At 41.8% G+C, this 16,609-nt stretch overlaps 1 protein-coding gene across 2 annotated transcripts in view; it reads right to left on the reverse strand.

The window, feature by feature from the left end:
• KIF1B (kinesin family member 1B) overlaps positions 1-16,609 on the reverse strand; it is a 138,546-nt gene that overhangs the window by 24,010 nt on the left and 97,927 nt on the right. Inside the window, exons 26-34 of one of the 2 annotated variants that reach the window (XM_079777211.1) lie at positions 15,966-16,214; positions 10,791-10,909; positions 9,468-9,553; positions 9,008-9,137; positions 8,662-8,824; positions 5,744-5,834; positions 3,924-4,042; positions 3,206-3,261; positions 743-851 (exon numbers count right to left, since the gene is read on the reverse strand). In XM_079777211.1, the coding sequence (XP_079633337.1) occupies positions 743-851; positions 3,206-3,261; positions 3,924-4,042; positions 5,744-5,834; positions 8,662-8,824; positions 9,008-9,137; positions 9,468-9,553; positions 10,791-10,909; positions 15,966-16,214 (1,122 nt within the window). The remainder of the gene's footprint in view (positions 1-742; positions 852-3,205; positions 3,262-3,923; positions 4,043-5,743; positions 5,835-8,661; positions 8,825-9,007; positions 9,138-9,467; positions 9,554-10,790; positions 10,910-15,965; positions 16,215-16,609) is intronic. The other variant, XM_079777209.1, reaches the window with a different exon arrangement.

Genomic DNA, 16,609 nt, shown 5'->3' on the forward strand with positions numbered 1-16,609 from the left:
AGCATTATACACAGAGGGTCATCAGGATAGCATTCATCCCCTACCCTCTACATTAACTAACACAGCCCCTTGCCTCTATTTCAGGAGGGGGATCTTTTTGGTGTGTTTTTCCAAAAGCATTTTAGAGAAACGATAACTGGTACATTTTCCACTTGCTCTAACACAGCTCATAGAGAAAGTAGGCTGATGCTCATCATTTTGATCTAGGACAATGGTCCTCAACTGGGGGCGGTTTTGGTCCCCCGGGACGTTTGGTAATGTGCTACTGGCATATACGGGTAGAAGCCAGGGTTGTGGCTAAATATCCTACAACACACAGGACAGCCCCTGACATCAGAGAATTAGCTGGCCCCAAACAGTGCCACGGTTGAGAAATCCTGGTCTAGGGAAACATCTCCCCCACCCCCCTCGCTGAGATTATTAATGCAAGTCTTGACCATGATGAGCAAAATGCTTCTCTCTTTGCTGCTGATAAAACTCACTATGTAGGTTGTCTTTCCTCCTAACAAAGTGCCAGGCGCCACGATCTTGCTGTTGCTAATAAGAAGGTAAGTTATTACACTAAGTAGTCAGTTCTCTGACAAAAGTTTGATTCAAAGTGTAATAGCAAGACCACCAACATTCAATTCAAAACTGGAATTTGAAAGTGACAATGATTCATGAACAAGAATAGAGACTCAAAATTACATTTTCTAATTTTGAAAAACTTGACCTTATTTAAAGTTTAGAAAGTTGGACTTACTCTCCTGTAGGCTCCAGTTCACTGATCTCAAACCAAACCAGAAGGTCATACTTGCTCATGCTCTGGCCAAGGCTGGTTTTGCTCATGGTGTTTAACTTGGTGGCTGGAACTTTTAAAAAAGTTTTAGAAAAAGTCAAAATCTGATCCAAGTCTACTAAGTAAAGTATAAGCTTCTCTAATGTCAGGCTTCAAGGACACACTTGGGAGAGGCAACAAGAGTCAGGGGATATATTTCAATGTGGAAGACCCAGAGAAACGCCAACATCAACTATGTCAGGACCTCTAAATTCAGAGAACAAGGAAAGGAAGAGTCAGTATCTTTCTCACTCTCAAAATTATCCAACGATAAGAAAACAAGTTTCGCCCTGGCTGGTAGTTCAGTGGTTAGAACACTGGCCCTCGGACTGAAGGGTCAAGGGTTCGATTCTCCATCAAGGGCATGTACCTTGGCTGCAGGTTTAATCCCTGCCCCAGTAGGGGCACGAGTAGGAGGCAACCAATTGATGATTCTCTCTCACAAAGACGCTTGTGCTTTGTGGCATGCAGAGCAGCAGCATCACGGGAGACAGACCCATCCTCCAACGCAGTGGTTCCTGAACCTCCCTGCCCATGAGAGTCACCCAGGGTTCTCAAAGATGCAGAGCCCAGGCACCCCAGGCCAATGAAACCACAATCTCTCGGGGCGGGACCCAGTCCTCTGCAAGGTTTGAAACTCCCCAGGTGAGTCCAATGTGCAGACAAGTTTGGGAAGCACTGGTCTGATCTCTAAACACAGGATTCTGTAACTCTCTTGTTACACATTTTCTTCAGATTTAAATTCCATATTCTTTTTTTTAAAAAATATATTTTATTGATTTTTTTACAGAGAGGAGGAGAGAGAGATAGAGAGTTAGAAACATTGATGAGAGAGAAACATCTATCAGCTGCCTCTTGCACACCTCCTACCGGGGATGTGCCCGCAACCAAGGTACATGCCCTTGACCGGAATCGAAGCTGGGACCTTTCAGTCCGCAGGCCGACGCTCTATCCACTGAGCCACACCGGTTTCGGCTTAAATTCCATATTCTTAACTATACTGATGAAATACATTAACCAAAACCCAGTATTTCCAAGAATTTTAGATTCTACATAATGGGCATTTTGAAACACTGTGTAGAAACTCTAAACTCTGGCAATACAAAGAGGGTCCTCTGCTCAGAACATGGGAGCACTGGAGTGAGAGTCCAGTGACTGGGGATCAAATCATTGCCCAACCACTAAAGAGCCGTGTGGCTTTGGCTGAGTCACTTAATCTCTATGAGTCTGTCCCCTCATCTATAAAATGTAGATCATAATATTTCGCCTGCTATCTCAGAAAGGTATTATGAGGATCCACGACAATGGACCTGAAGGGGCTTTCTGAGTAACACAGTGCTGTTCATATGTGTAGCCTGTCGGCATTGCCCACCCCGCTGACTCCCAAATGAGTTGGTGACGCTAGTAAAGAGGAAAATAGGGTTAATGAATCTGACAGTCATCTAAGGGTCAGGAAGCAAAACCAGCAGCATTAAAAATCCAAACCAAAAACATGTACTAGTAAAAATCTTTACAAATACTATTGCAAAGACACCAAACAGACAAATATAAGGAGCCCTCACCCCCAGGGTGAAGTGAAAGAGGCACAAGTAGACAGGGTGCTTCCTGAAATCTCTCTGAAGCAAATGTGACATGATCAGTTCAAGTAGCAGGGAGGTCGGTGTTTCACACAGAAAGCCAGGCTCTAGGACAAGCCCCTGAGCTATTACATCTAAGGCAGAGCTAATTTACCTACTAACCATCTCGTTTAGGTACCCTCATGCTCTGGCAGCTGGGAACTGGAAGAAAGAGAAAAGGCGGCAGGGGGTCCGCCCCATCCTGGAAGGTGGCAGCAGCAGAGGATGCAAGCACACTGGCGTGCTCAGAAAATGTGTCCAACGCATGCACATTCACATAGCCAGACACGAGAAATCGAATCAGCCCAATCTTTCTCTCATGGTCTGAAGGCAGGATGGAGATGAGGAGGACAGAGGTGGAGAATGAGCACAGGGAGGGGTGGAAATGTGGGCAATGAGGAAAAAGAATGAAAATAAACAAAGAAAAATCAAAACATGATAAATGAACATGCAGGATAAATTTAGTATGCAAAAAAATGCCCAGCCCCGGCAGTTACGGGGAGTTACGTACAAAGTGGAGAGATTTGGGTACAGGGAGCTTATGAAAATTGACAATAAGACCAAAGAACTGGCAGGAATAGAGTCCTATTGTTTCTCACTGCTTAATTTAAGTCAGGAGCCAAGAATTCCAGTTCTGGCTAGATACAAGAATATGTAAGGATACATAGAAAAGGAGCCGGAATTTGAATATGATTTTTGTCGGAGGAGTCATTCAGAGTAAGAGATGTATTCACACACAGAACATCATGCAAAGCACGCAGCTAGAGCTCACCTGGCTTGGAGAGTGGCATGGGCGGAGGGAAGAATCGTCGAGATGGCTGAGGAGGACTGTGAAGGAAGGAAGACCAAGTTCTTAAGATAAAGAGAGTCCCATGTAGCTAATAATGGCATGTTTAAGTCCCCTCTAGACACAGATGGCTTGTATTTTCAGCTCCAGCACAGTATCAGATACCAGACATAACTCCACAGAGTATAACTGAGGCTAAGACATTTTAATAAAAGTCCCCTTCTAAGTCTTAGCTAATAAACGAAGTAGGAAAGTTGTTCTGTTAACACTGACACTCTGCCATCATCCCAAAGTCCCCACTGTTGCTCTCCTCACCAATTTTGATGTCTTCACTTAGAACTTTTGCTTCATAAAGTTCTGGGCCTTTAGGGACAATTATACACAATTTCATGGTATAGCCCTGTTCAAAGTCTCTGAGCACAGGGAAGGGTGGGAATGTGGGAAATGAGATCCTATTCAAAGTCTCTCCCTACAAAAAGATGGTACTCAAGACCACCTGGGCAAAATTCAATGTGCTCTACCTACAACTAGTGATTAGGTGGCGTAGGAAAAAAGGTGGTGAAGTTTCTAAAAGAGAAAACATCAAGTAACATAAAACTGTTATTTAGTTATCTTAATCCCTCAAAAGATTTCCTCCTTTCCAGCAAGTGACAATAACAACGATAATAATATCAACAAAAATATTTGCTCATCTGGCCCAAACCTGTTAAGATCCTGTCCTTGCAGGTGAAGTGGGTGCTGTTGATAATGCCCGAAGACTTCAAATACTATAGGCTTGGTTTTGATATATTCCACAAACGATTCAGTGACCTCCACTGCAATCTAGTAAGGAATAAAGCCAAACTAGATTAGGGAAAGATTTATTATAAGATGAGACATTTTTGCTGCAATCAGAATTTGAGCACTTTTGAGCTGGGTATGTGCTGGGTATTTTACTCTGCATGCTTCCCACAAGATAAGCTAGGGGCTCCTCTCTGGTTTTCATCCTGGGGTAACTTTACTGAGCTTCCGGCATTTGAGACCCTCCACCATCTGCCTAAACCGATCTCTGGCCCTGGCTGCTCTCCATACACTTGTTTCCGCTTAATCAAACTCAACCGCTCTCTCCTGTTTCGCCCTTAGATGGCCCAGGCTGCAGCCCTGCCTGCAAGGCCTTCCACACCTCCATACCTCTAATCATTCCTAGACTTCAAGGCTCAGCTCAAACAGTAACAACAATAAGGGAAACAGGGCTGTTCATCACGTGCCAGGTACAATGCCTTTCCTTATTTATACTATATTCTCCAAGAAGTGCCCTCACCTCCTTTCCATACCCAACCATCCACACCAACAAAAAAGGTAACTCAAAGTATCTCTCTGTTCATGGAAATAAGTCTGCCTTTTCTGGACTCGCACTGCATTTAATAAGTACCTTTCTAATGTCTCTAGATCGTGTTACTTAAATAAGCATTTATTTCCCTATCGGAATTGTGAGCTCTTCAGGAATAGATCATCTGTGATTCTCTTGTGCATTCCCCAGGGTGCCAGGCACAGTCCTTGTGCGCAGTAGCCAATGTTTACTGGATACATGCATGCTCATGTTTATACAATTAAACATAAAAAAGAAAAGTGTTTTGTGTTTGCTTGTTCCACTTCTGGAGTTGTCGTTTCCCCTCGTACTTTAGAGAGTAGACATGCCAACAAGAGAATGAGAGACCGCCTCATGTAGTAGTGAAGATCCTGGAGCCAGAGCAACATTTCTGTGCATTCAAACCCCATCTCCACCTCTTCCTAGCTTTGTAACCTGGGCGAGTGGCTTTCACTGCTCTGTGCCTCAGTTATCACAGCTCTAACATGGGAATTATGACCATCTATGGCATAAAGGTGAGGATTAGATGAATTAAGGCATGAAAAAGCACTCTCAACAGAGACTGACACAAAATAAGCTCTCAAGGAATGTTGGCTATAGTGATGAGGATGATGCCTTGTGAACAGAGTTATAGTGAATCTTCCTAGAGGAGATGGAAGGTCTATTCTCTTACTCCACATATGAAAGAGCTGTAAGGGGCATTAATGGATCATCATAGTATCAACTGCAAGGAAGACAATCTGAATCTTAGTTACAAAGGTATTGAATAATTTTTATCTTACTTGCAACTGAACGATATAAGTACCTTACAGTTTAAAGGACAATAAATATATTAACTTTAACAAAACTCACACTAAAATGCTTACTTTCCTATAAAGGAAACACTAAAAACAACTCACTACATTCCAAGTGATGGAAGATTTTATTGGCAAATGAACCTGGACAGGACTCCCGGGGCCCTCGGTAATTCATAGAAGGCCAGCTGCTCCGTCCTGGAGGATGGGCTCACTGCTCTGGCCACTCCCTCCATTGTCTATTCTCCCACAGATTCCTCGCACAGCCGCACAGCAGCTCTGAGAAAGCCCAAGGGAGCCCACACATGACTGCCTCACACCAGTCACTTCAAGGTACCACAAACCCGCAATACATCTGGCAAAAAAGTCCACGTCACTTACATTCTGCACATGATAAAAGCCCAGAGGACTTCCTCTGCCGTTATTTTTGAGGGGTTCAGTGGAGAATGCTTCATCATGGCGATGCAAAAAGCTTAATGGAAAAATAAGAACGAGAATGTTTCATTACATGGTTTCATCAGGATCTATGTTGTAACAGCTCGACTTGGCTGGTATGGAAACCGCCTACTTAAGCAGAGTTTTTAATTGAGCAAGTTATTTACATATCCTTGTCAAAACATTTTCCCTATCACTCAGATAATACTTTACACTTTATTTCAAAAATGATTAAAAATTATCTGACCCTGATCACTTAGCCATGTGGATGTATATGCAAGATTGCATTTCAGAGCGTGGAGAGTGAATTCAGTCAACTCCTGTTCCTTTGTGGTTTTTCACCGAGAATAAAAATTATGAAATTGTTTTGTGTAGAAAAGATTTGGCAGGTTGAAGCGTCTACAAGGCAGTACTACAGCCTGTGGATGGCGTACTTGCCTAGCAGACTCTCTCAGACCAGCTATGAGCAGATGCAAATGCCACCTCTTGCAAAGAGTCTGTCCTGACTCATGGAAATAGTTCTGTGTCCCCACAGCACTAGAAATGTATTTTCTCAACAGTAATGATTTCACTGTTTGTAATAATGTATTTATCTGCCTGTCTGCCCAAAAGACAGTGAGTGTCTCCCGCAAGGCTTGAGATATATAAGATACTCCTGAAATATCTGTTGACTCAGTGGGCTATGTTTATTTGTTCTCACAAATAGTGAGGTTTTATTGTTCGCTCTCCCTCCCTATTATAAGTCTGAAATAAAAATCGAAGAATTAAAGCATCCTCAATACAAGGATTTAGTGCTGGACAGAAATATGCATCAAAAGGACATCCCACATTGTCCTAGCCCAGTGGCCGGCAAACTGCAGCTCGCGAGCCACATGCGGCTTGCGAGCCGCGGTTTGCCGCTCTGTTGACTAATGAGTTTGCCGACCACTGGGATAGGGGCTTAATCACAAGGAACAACAACAGCCTGTAATTATTGGAATCGAGAGTCGGTTTGGTTCAGAGGATAGAACATCGACCCATGGACTGAAGGGTTTGGGGCTTAATTCCGGTCAAGGGCACGAACCTCAGTTGCAGGCTCGATCCCCAGCTTTGGTGGGGGCTCATGTGGGAGGCAACCAGTCAATGTGTCTCTCTCACATCGATGTTTCTCTCTCCGTCTCGTGTCCTTCCTTCCACTCTCTCTAAAAATCAATGGAAAAATATCCTTGGGTGAGGATTAGAGAAAAAAGAACATCTCACACTCTCCCAAGAAAAAAGGGAAAAAGAATGCTTTGAATAGGGGGTAGAGAGAGGAGGACAAGGAATTCTTTGCCTCCCACATTAGTTCACTGAGCCTGAGGACTATACATGGTACCCACCAGAGGTGGGTGATCTCTGATCTGTACTCATCCAATGCTCTGCTTGGAGCAGGTGCAACCATCCTGGGGCTCCACATGGGTGACAGGTGAAGTCTACAGCTGTGTCTACAGCTGTGTCTTCCCTATGCAGGCCAAGCGAGAGTTTATAAAAATCCAAAAAGGATCTGCGTCTTCTCTCAACGTGAGTCAACCTGCCCTTTCCCCCAGAGCTAACGCCAGGTGCACATGCTGCTCTTTTTAGTAGGTTTTAGGACAAAAGTCAACATACCACTGTCATTTCAGACATCAGTTAACCAAGTAGGTTTTTTCCATAAAATACATCAGTTGCCTAACTAGAATAGTGAAAGTTTAAAAAAATTGATTCACCTAGGCAACTCCATCCCATTCCAAATTTGTGGCTGTTAGTGAAAATATGTTAAGTGGGCAAAATCAATACTAGATGGATAATATTTTAACGATTATTAGTGGCTTACTATGTAGTAACCACATTTAATTCAGGACTTGGCTAAATGCTAAGTAAAAGCAATGCTTTGTAACTGCATCAGGACCCCTGGGAAGGCCACATAAATGAGGGAGCGGGACGGTAGGCTCTGAGGCGGCCTTTGGTGGCACCTGGGCTTCATTCTCGTGTGGCCTTTCCACATACCGCAAAGATACACTGATGCTTGGCGGCATTAAAACTTAAAATTCTCAAAAAAGCGTTTTCCTAGGGAGGTCGTGAGAAGAAAGCACCTAGAATACAGAGTCAAGAGGGTTACAGGAGAGCAAAAGCTCGTAAGTGGAAGAGAAATGAAAGCTGTCACATCATCTCTACATACTACCTTTTCTTTTTCAATTGATGTAAAATATTACTGTTCATTATATTAAATTTTCTTTTCCCCAAGTATTAAATAGGCATAATTGGTGACTAAATTATTCATTGCTTTAAGGGAGGGGGGATGGGGACAGAGGAAGGGAGGGACAGAGGCGGAAAGAGGGAGGGAGAGAGAGGAGAGAAACATTGATGTGAGAGACACATTTATTGGTTGCCTTCCACATGCATCCTGACCATGGGCAGGGATCGAACCTGCAACCCAGATACGTGCCCTTGACCAGGAATAGAACCTGTGACTCTCTGGTCCATAGGCCGACACTCTAACCAATGAGCAATGCGGGTCAGGGTGAGATTTGTTTATTAATACATTTCAGCATGAAGAGCATTAAAAAGACTAATAAATAGGTGTGTCTGGATCAGACCCTATGTTCCTAGCAGAGAGCGATGGTCCACAATAAAATCTTTTAGCAAGAGGCATGGCCACACCCCTTCCCACAATGAACTCTGTTTCATTCCATTGTAGGTTTCTGGTTCTTACTCCCATCTTGAGGGAAGAAAGCATTTTATTTCAGAGACTGGTAGTCATTATTTCTCAGGAGTGTTAGGGTCTCACAAATGTAAAGCAGTCTACAGAGCACAAAGGACGGAATCCTGGTGGACAGCTGAGTAGGCAGAGCGAAGGGACGGCTTACTTGAACTGACAGAAGATATCTGCATACTCTGGGAGGATCCCACTGGCCTGCAACACTGTCACACGGAAAGTGAAGGCACTGCCCAGTTTCAGGTGGTTGCCAATCTCTTCAGAAAACCCTTCCATGACCATCTTCCCATCCAGCAAAGTGCTTGACTTCAAATCTAAAGAGGGTCAAACAAACACACACCTGGTTCAAACAATGCACAGATCACCCTTCAATGAGGAGAGAGCAGGACATTCTTTCCATTCTAGTGAATGAAAGTGACTATTTCATTGGTCAATACAATGGTCAATGTTTCCCTCTTTGAAAATGTCCCCAATCACAGTAAACTGTGTCTACGCACCCAAGTCATTCATTCGATTGATTTCTTCTGGAGGACTGATGACCTCAGAACTCTGACCCTGTCCTTCCACAATCCTCAGCTCTTCCAAGGACAGACCAGAACGAGTCATTGCAACGGAAGAAAAGTCACTCTGAAATCAAGGCAGGGGGAGGTAGATGAAGTAGTACAATAATACATTTCCCCCCAGTTTCCTTTCTTTTGTTTATTTGCCTAATGACTAATAGTGACTGTAAAACTATGTGGATTAGAGCTGCCTTAAAAAAGGCAATATAAATATTGGGCCTTTACCCTTACCGTTGTAATTCTTAGACATGTCCCATATCCTATTAAACACCCTGTGGTTACCTATACTTTTTAGTTGTGGTAAAAGAATTGCTCTTCTCCAGTGCTGAACATCCTTTTTATAAACCTGACTACTACTCCTTCTATTAGATTTTCCTCTTCCTGAAAGGTTTCTCACCTGATTAAAGTACTCGTTATCAAAAGATATTTTAGCAGTTCCTGACTGTCGAATTCCAGAGCCATAATCAGGAGCTTCTTCATCCGCTAGGTAGGAAGAAAAAAAAGAGAGAGAGAGAGAGAAAAAAGCAAAGATCAAATGAGACTACATATGAGGCAGAGGGGGACGACTCTTACTGGATTATAAAATAAATAATGAAGTAGTGGAGCCTTAGGTTCCGAGAACTTTGATATAAGAGGAGACGCCAAAGGACATGTCCTTTTGCTTAAGAAGGAGAAAATGAGACCTAAGCAGTAAAGTCACAAGGGCTGCTTCCAATTCTACTCAGGTAATCTTACCAATCCCCTTAGCTCAAATGAGCAAATAATCAGTTTTATTTTTGATATTGTTCACATGCCATATCTAAAATACTGATCTCTTCACCTGGCAAGGTTATATTCAATAATACTCAATAAATATTTCAAAATACTAGACTGTACTGGTCAAGACTTCAACAATGGTGAATATGTCACAGATTTCCCTGGGTAAAGGTGAAGGTCACAGCATAGCATTTAGAAATTAAAACAGAAAAATTACAAGAAATGGCCACATTCTTCCTCAGAATGAAGGCTGGATCATGGAGAAGCATCAGACTTTCGATCCGTGTATCTATATATATAAAAGCCTAAGCAACTGGTTGACTGGCCAACCACCAGGGGCCAGATGATCAACATAGAAGTTGTTGAGTTGTGGTGACTTGGCAGCTGCGGTTCTCGGGTGATGCACCTGGAACCAGAGAGGAGGGAGCCCGATTCTGGGGTGCGTCACCCGAGAGCTGCCCTCTCGCTCTGGGACCCCTTGGGGGATGTTGGAGCCGGTTTCGGCCCAATCCCTGCAGGCCAGGCCAAGGGACCCCACCAGTGCACGAATCCATGCACCGGGCCTCTAGTTACAAAATAATAGCCAAAGGACAGAAAGGCCTAGAAGTACCCTGAGAGAAAATTAGGCCAAAAAAAGTACTGAAAGTCCTTAGTTACTTCTGAGGCAGTTAATACACATTATTTAAAATGCAAATGACTTTTATAAAGTTAATCCAAGAGTTGTCTTTCATGTTAAAGGAAATCCCTTTATCCCATTATTCCAAAATAGCAGTAGCCCAGAGTAAATAGAATCTATTTTTGATACCTAGTAACAACAGTTAGAAAGGAAGCAATAAAGGCTTTCTCCAAGACAAACAAAACCGCACTGCAGTCTGCATGTGCAGCTGCAGCGTGACCCTGCAGAACTGGCCTGATCTGTTTCCAAGCAGAGTCCACAGCTCTGTTTCAGAAGAGGGTCACCTACCTGCAATGGCCTGGACAGCCACACGCAGAAATCCCCGCACTTCACCCTTCTCACTGACAATGGCCACCCTGTGGATCAGGGGCACGGGATACAGCAGATTGCTCAGGTACACAAATGCCCTAGAGATAGAAACCGGGAGGCACATCTGAGCATCCCTCCAACAGAGAAGCTGGCTGTCAGATTTATTGAAAATACCTTTGTGAAACTGAGCTGGCTTTTAAGCTCTGTCTGAAGGTTACCTCTCTCTCTGCTCTGTATTCTCAGACTACCTCTAATTCTTTCTTAGCACAGATAATATATAAACCAATGCAAATGCTTGATAACAGCTGACAGAGACCAATTTACACCAAATTAATCACGCCCTATAAAAATTACTACTGTAGGTAGAAGAGTAACAATTGGAAGCAGACTTTCAAGATACTGGTCTATCAATAGTGCTAAGGGTGGGGAAAAGGGAGCCCATTAAAGAGCTTAACCTTTTAATGTAAGGAATTATAAAGAGGTTTGTTCTGTTTTTCCCAATAGATAAAACAGAAATCAGGAGACGAAAAAGGCAGAAGAATGTGACTGAAATACAGTTAATAGGTCTAAAATAGATTTCAAGTCACAGTGTTATGGGTCTTTATTTTTACTCTAAGAAATGACTATTATCTTTAGGCAGGGTTACAACACATATGGGCGGAAAGGCTATGAAGCCAGAAGTTTTTGAGTAGCCAGCTTATAGGAAACTCTGGATGGAAATCAAGATAAATGCCCAGGTGGAAGGCAGCTAAAGGTTGCTTTTTTACTCCTAGGTCCAAAACCTAATTCAGAAATGCATATACAAAAGGTAAGTTACAGACCTAACATTTTCTATTTCAAAGAAACTGGCAAAGTCTGATCACATTTGTATTCTTTTTCCTTCTTTCATCATTTTTGTATCTATTGATTTTGTTTTTAAGTAATAAAAACTGATGACCACAAAACTTGAGAGTGTTTATTCCCATTAGTGAATGGAAAATAGCATCTAGTTCCTACTGATACTCCTGCCTTCCCACTTGGTACATGCTGATCTTTGAACACAAGACAAGACAAAGAGTAAATATTTGCGTCAAGAAATCAAACATAACTAAATGTGACACATATGTCTGCTTGCTTTTATTTCTGCTCTGAAAAATCTACTTTAAAACAAAGAGAAAAGGAAGATGAGTGTATTTGTGGAATTTCAACTCAAAGTAACAAAAACAATTCTGAAAATAGAAAAAATACACCACAGAAAAACAAATGTTAAAACTTTAAGAGCATAAATGAAATATGAATGAAAAGTATAACAAAATAACAGCAAGTGAACATTAAATCAGATCAAATGATGTCTACTTCCCTTTCAGTCTGCTCCAAAGGTGGGGGAGGGCAATGCTAAGAAACAGAGGGTTAAAGCTTTGTTGCACAAAAAATTACAAACTGAAAAGTCTTCTTAAAAAATTACAAACCAGACTCTCAAACATCAACTACTGTGATAGAAATTAAAGACTAAGAATTTGGAATAAGGAACCATGTGGATAATTTCACTTCCCAAGTCAGTATGCATACAAGATGATACTCATCTCTTAAGGGCATTCCAGCCAGACGTGCCCACTTTCAAAGCCTTGGCCATAAAGAGCCATCGCACATGTTCATCTCCTGCCTGGAATCCTCTCTGAACTCCACTACCCACCTCATGCCTTTAATTCCCCCATCTTGAGGTCTTATCTCAAATACCAATCTCTCATGATAGGTCCCCCCAATGTTATATGATCTCAGTAACACATGATTCCAGCATTGCTTAGGATTTACATTTCTTTATGTATGTGATTATTTAATTTGTCTGTCTCATCCACCAGACTGTAAACCCATTAGGGTAGGAACCATGTCTGGTCTTGCTAGCCACTGGTGGGTGATCAAACATCTATCTAAATATATAAGTAAATGGGAAAAGGAATTGTCATGTCTTTAAGTACAGGTAGAAGATTTTCCAGAAAAATGGCTTCCACTAGAGATAGAGAAGCAAAGCCATCCAACTTTATACCAGGTTGATTTTTCCAGGCCTTACTCACAATGAACACTGACTACATAGAACATGTTTAGATTCTTAACTCTACTTAAGTTGTATGGTTATCTTTTTATACTTAAAAATAGCTACTCAAAAACAAGAACTCCTGTTTTTAATTTGAAAAATGCTTACCACTTGAAGGCACAGCATATCATGTTCACACATGCACATTATATAAAGTACGGTTTGAGCACACATTAAACACATAGACTCTCCTTTCTGCCTATGGCAATGGCTATCCCAAATGTGGAAGAATGGAAGTATTGTTATAGATGTCTCCTTTTAGAGAAATCTGTAATTCTATGTGAGTGGCAGTCAGTATCAATGCTGTATAAAAACTCAATGAGTATTTTGAACTGGTATTTTAATAATTACTCCATATTCTTGAGAGTCCTTATACTCTGACCTAGCAGACTGAAGGAGAACAGGGATGAAAGAGGGAAAGATATAAAAGATATATTAGCAGAAAGTTCTGTGAAGTTATATCAAAAAAGGAAACAAATTTTGTCAACATAAAGATAAGAAAACTCAACATGATTATGGTTCTAGTTACAGAAAGAATGTCAATTCAGGTAATTAGATCACAGAATAACCATCCTTTGCTCACTTTTAACCCAGAAAAGTAGGTTAAATATTTTACATGTCATCCCAAATTATGATGGATGGTTCATAATATCCAAGCATGCCATAAGAGAATAGCTAAAGGGACAAGCTCTTTTTATTTTCATATAAAAATTTACTGGAGGCAGCCAAAGAACAAAACTTACAAATGGAATTTCACAAGAAACTGGAAATTTTTACAAGTGAATTGTATTTGCAATTACATGCCAATAGAGAAACCCAATCCTGTGAGTCACAGAACAGGAAAGAAGTTACTCCCCATGCATGCACAACGACCGTTGTATAACTAGGGGATGTTGCACTATTATAAATTGTTTGCAGATGAGAAATGCAGGCAAGAGAGAAAATAAAGAACTATCCTTCACTTTATTGACTGCTGTGATTTCACTTCCTCCTCTAACCTCTTCTTGCAGGCCAAAGTTAGTTTTAAAGAGCCTAAAGTTTTAGAACCTGGGAACCCAAACAAATGAAAGGTAAATTCCTGAGCCATAGCTCCATAAAGATTCCATTTGAAAATCAAAGTAGATTTCATTGCTTTCTATCTTCACTTAAATCTGATATGATTTAAATGAATAAAACTATAGAAAAATAATACATATATCTTAAGCCAGTAAATTTCACATTAAATGGGCTTGTGACTTGAGTTTTCTAAACAATTGACTCACAACACAAATGCTTTTGGGTAGCACTCTTAACCAGGATTTTGCCAGTGTGGATGGCCCTAACTCTTGGGCTCTCTGAGAATCCAACAGGCCTGAGTCTAAGTAGCCTGTCCGAAGTTAGGACCCAGGCTCCTCCTGACAATCAGGTCAGTGTTCTTCCCACTCCTCACTGTGCAGCGGTGCAGAACTTAAGTGAGCGGAGTTAGAAGCTGAGCAACTGGCACCAGGACCGAGCTGTTTATGGACAGAAACTTGGTTCTGTCCAAACTTCTGACCCTCTTAGTGCAGGATGGAAATGTGCTGAAGGACACACGTAGCCATAAAGTACAGAAAGCATCGTGGTCCCATAATTTGTACACAGAATGACCTTTCTCAATTGTAATATAAAAGGGCTTCTCTGAAATTCTTAGCATCTATTCCTGGCAATACACCAGTAGAAAACAAGATTCATGGCTACATAATCCCTTCATTCCTGGGTAAACTGAGTAAATGTCTCCTCACTACTGTTAACCCCTGAGACTACCCACAGTCATAATTCAGACTTTCATTTCTATCAGAAAGCTTTCATTTTTCCTCTTTCCATAATAGGGATTATCTTCTATGTCATTTATTTAGCTATCACCAACTAACCAACACCACACTATAAACTAAATGTTAGAACCTTATGTTTCTATTGGGTCAGGAGACTCACTACACTTTAATTTGTAGATAACTGGTGCTTATCCATTTAACACTGACATAATTCCCTTATTCTGAAAGCGTTTAACAATACGTGGTTCTAATCAACCATTAAAGTTAAATATATACCTTAAAACCTGGACATGCTTTTTGGCTAATCCAGTGTGTGCTGCTCTGTTGAATTTGTGATTAAAATTACTTCAGCATGAAGACGGGACAGAGACAAAGCCACCAGTATTAGGAACAAGGGCAGGGGCTCTGCATCACTGACAGATGGAGCCAGAGACAATGCCTCCGTTTGGTGAACTAAACTTAACACAAAGCAGTTTCATGTACTGGTGAACAAATATCCATTGTTGATGGTGCCAACAGATAATTTTATGAGATTCATCATTACAAAGCCTATAGGTAAAGATTGGAAGAAGCCAAAGATCTATAGATAGGCTCAGTGAAACTGGCCAAAGAAAGGCATCTGTTTTAGACGAAAAGGAAACTTCGTGTTCTTGATTCTTTTTTGGACTCACAGACAAAACAAAAAGTAAAACCTAATACTACTCCTGTTTCGTTTTTGTCCTCTTGACTCCTGCTGATGCCACACATCATTTAGCCTAACTTTTGGCTTTCTCTGCTCTTTCTCAAGTTGTCACCTATGCTTCCTTACTCGCATCCCTTCAAAAAGGAAACATTACTAGATCACAATCCCATTCTTCAACCCTGTAACCTGACTCTTCGCTTTAATCACTTTCTCCTCTGGGGTTTCCTCCTTCACAATATTACTGGGCAACTGAAGACAAGGGGTCCTCCAGGAAGATCAGAGATGGGGACTCTTTCTCCTGCCAAGGGCCATTCGGATATTTATACCATCATTGGTGGGCCATACAAAATTACCAACTTAAAAATTAGCCTGCTATAGTTGGTCAAACATTTAATTAACTCACCCCTAATGCCTTGGCAGGGCCAGATCAAATGATTTCTTGGGCCTTATATGGCCTGCTGCTCCAACAGACCCAGTACCTTACAAACACTAGCCAGATCAGCATGTCCTGAATTGAACTGGCTAAAGCAAGGTCATCCAAAATTGCACAAGGAGCCTCTTTAGAGCAAGAGCTGGTCCCTTTTTGCCTTTCTCACAGTAACCTCACCAACCTTCCCACTAAAATGAACCATGGGGATCGGTCGTAAAACGGGTCATGCCCGTCACTGAAGAGATCTGATCCCTCCTCCGTCCCTGCGTCAGAGCCGGTGTCATCCACGAATGCCTCATCATCAAAATCCTCCATCTCATCTTGCTGCTCGTCAGCCAGCTCAGTGATGTCGGAATCAGCCGTGGAAAAAGTGGGGGAGGGTGTGCGGTCGGCAAGGCGCTCATTCACACAGCCATGGAAAATGGGGGAGCTAGACACCAGGTAAGATGCGGATTGACACAGCCAAGGAGAGAGGAATAGTTGGTTAAACAGGAAGCTACAGGTGCCAACAGCACAGAACCCACTGAGGAATCAATACAATAAAAGCAAGTGGAAAAGCAAAAGGATAAAATAAGCATAAATCATCTGGTTCGGGACTGATCCTTAGAATAAGAAAGCAAAGGAAACACATGAGTAGAATATCCCAGGTCAATAATGTGCTCCGGAACATTTTTATTCTCTGGTTGCACAAAAGTTCAGCAGCCAGACCTCAAAGGAGCCACTCAATATTAGGCAGAATAATAAGGTCTAAATTTTTATTCCAATTCCCATGTCATCTGGGAGCAGAAAACAAAATGGATGAACTGTATATAGCAAAGCAAGGAT

The sequence above is a fragment of the Cnephaeus nilssonii genome (assembly GCF_951640355.1).
Source record: "Cnephaeus nilssonii genome assembly, chromosome: 7".
Classification (NCBI taxonomy): Eukaryota; Metazoa; Chordata; class Mammalia; order Chiroptera; family Vespertilionidae; genus Cnephaeus; species Cnephaeus nilssonii.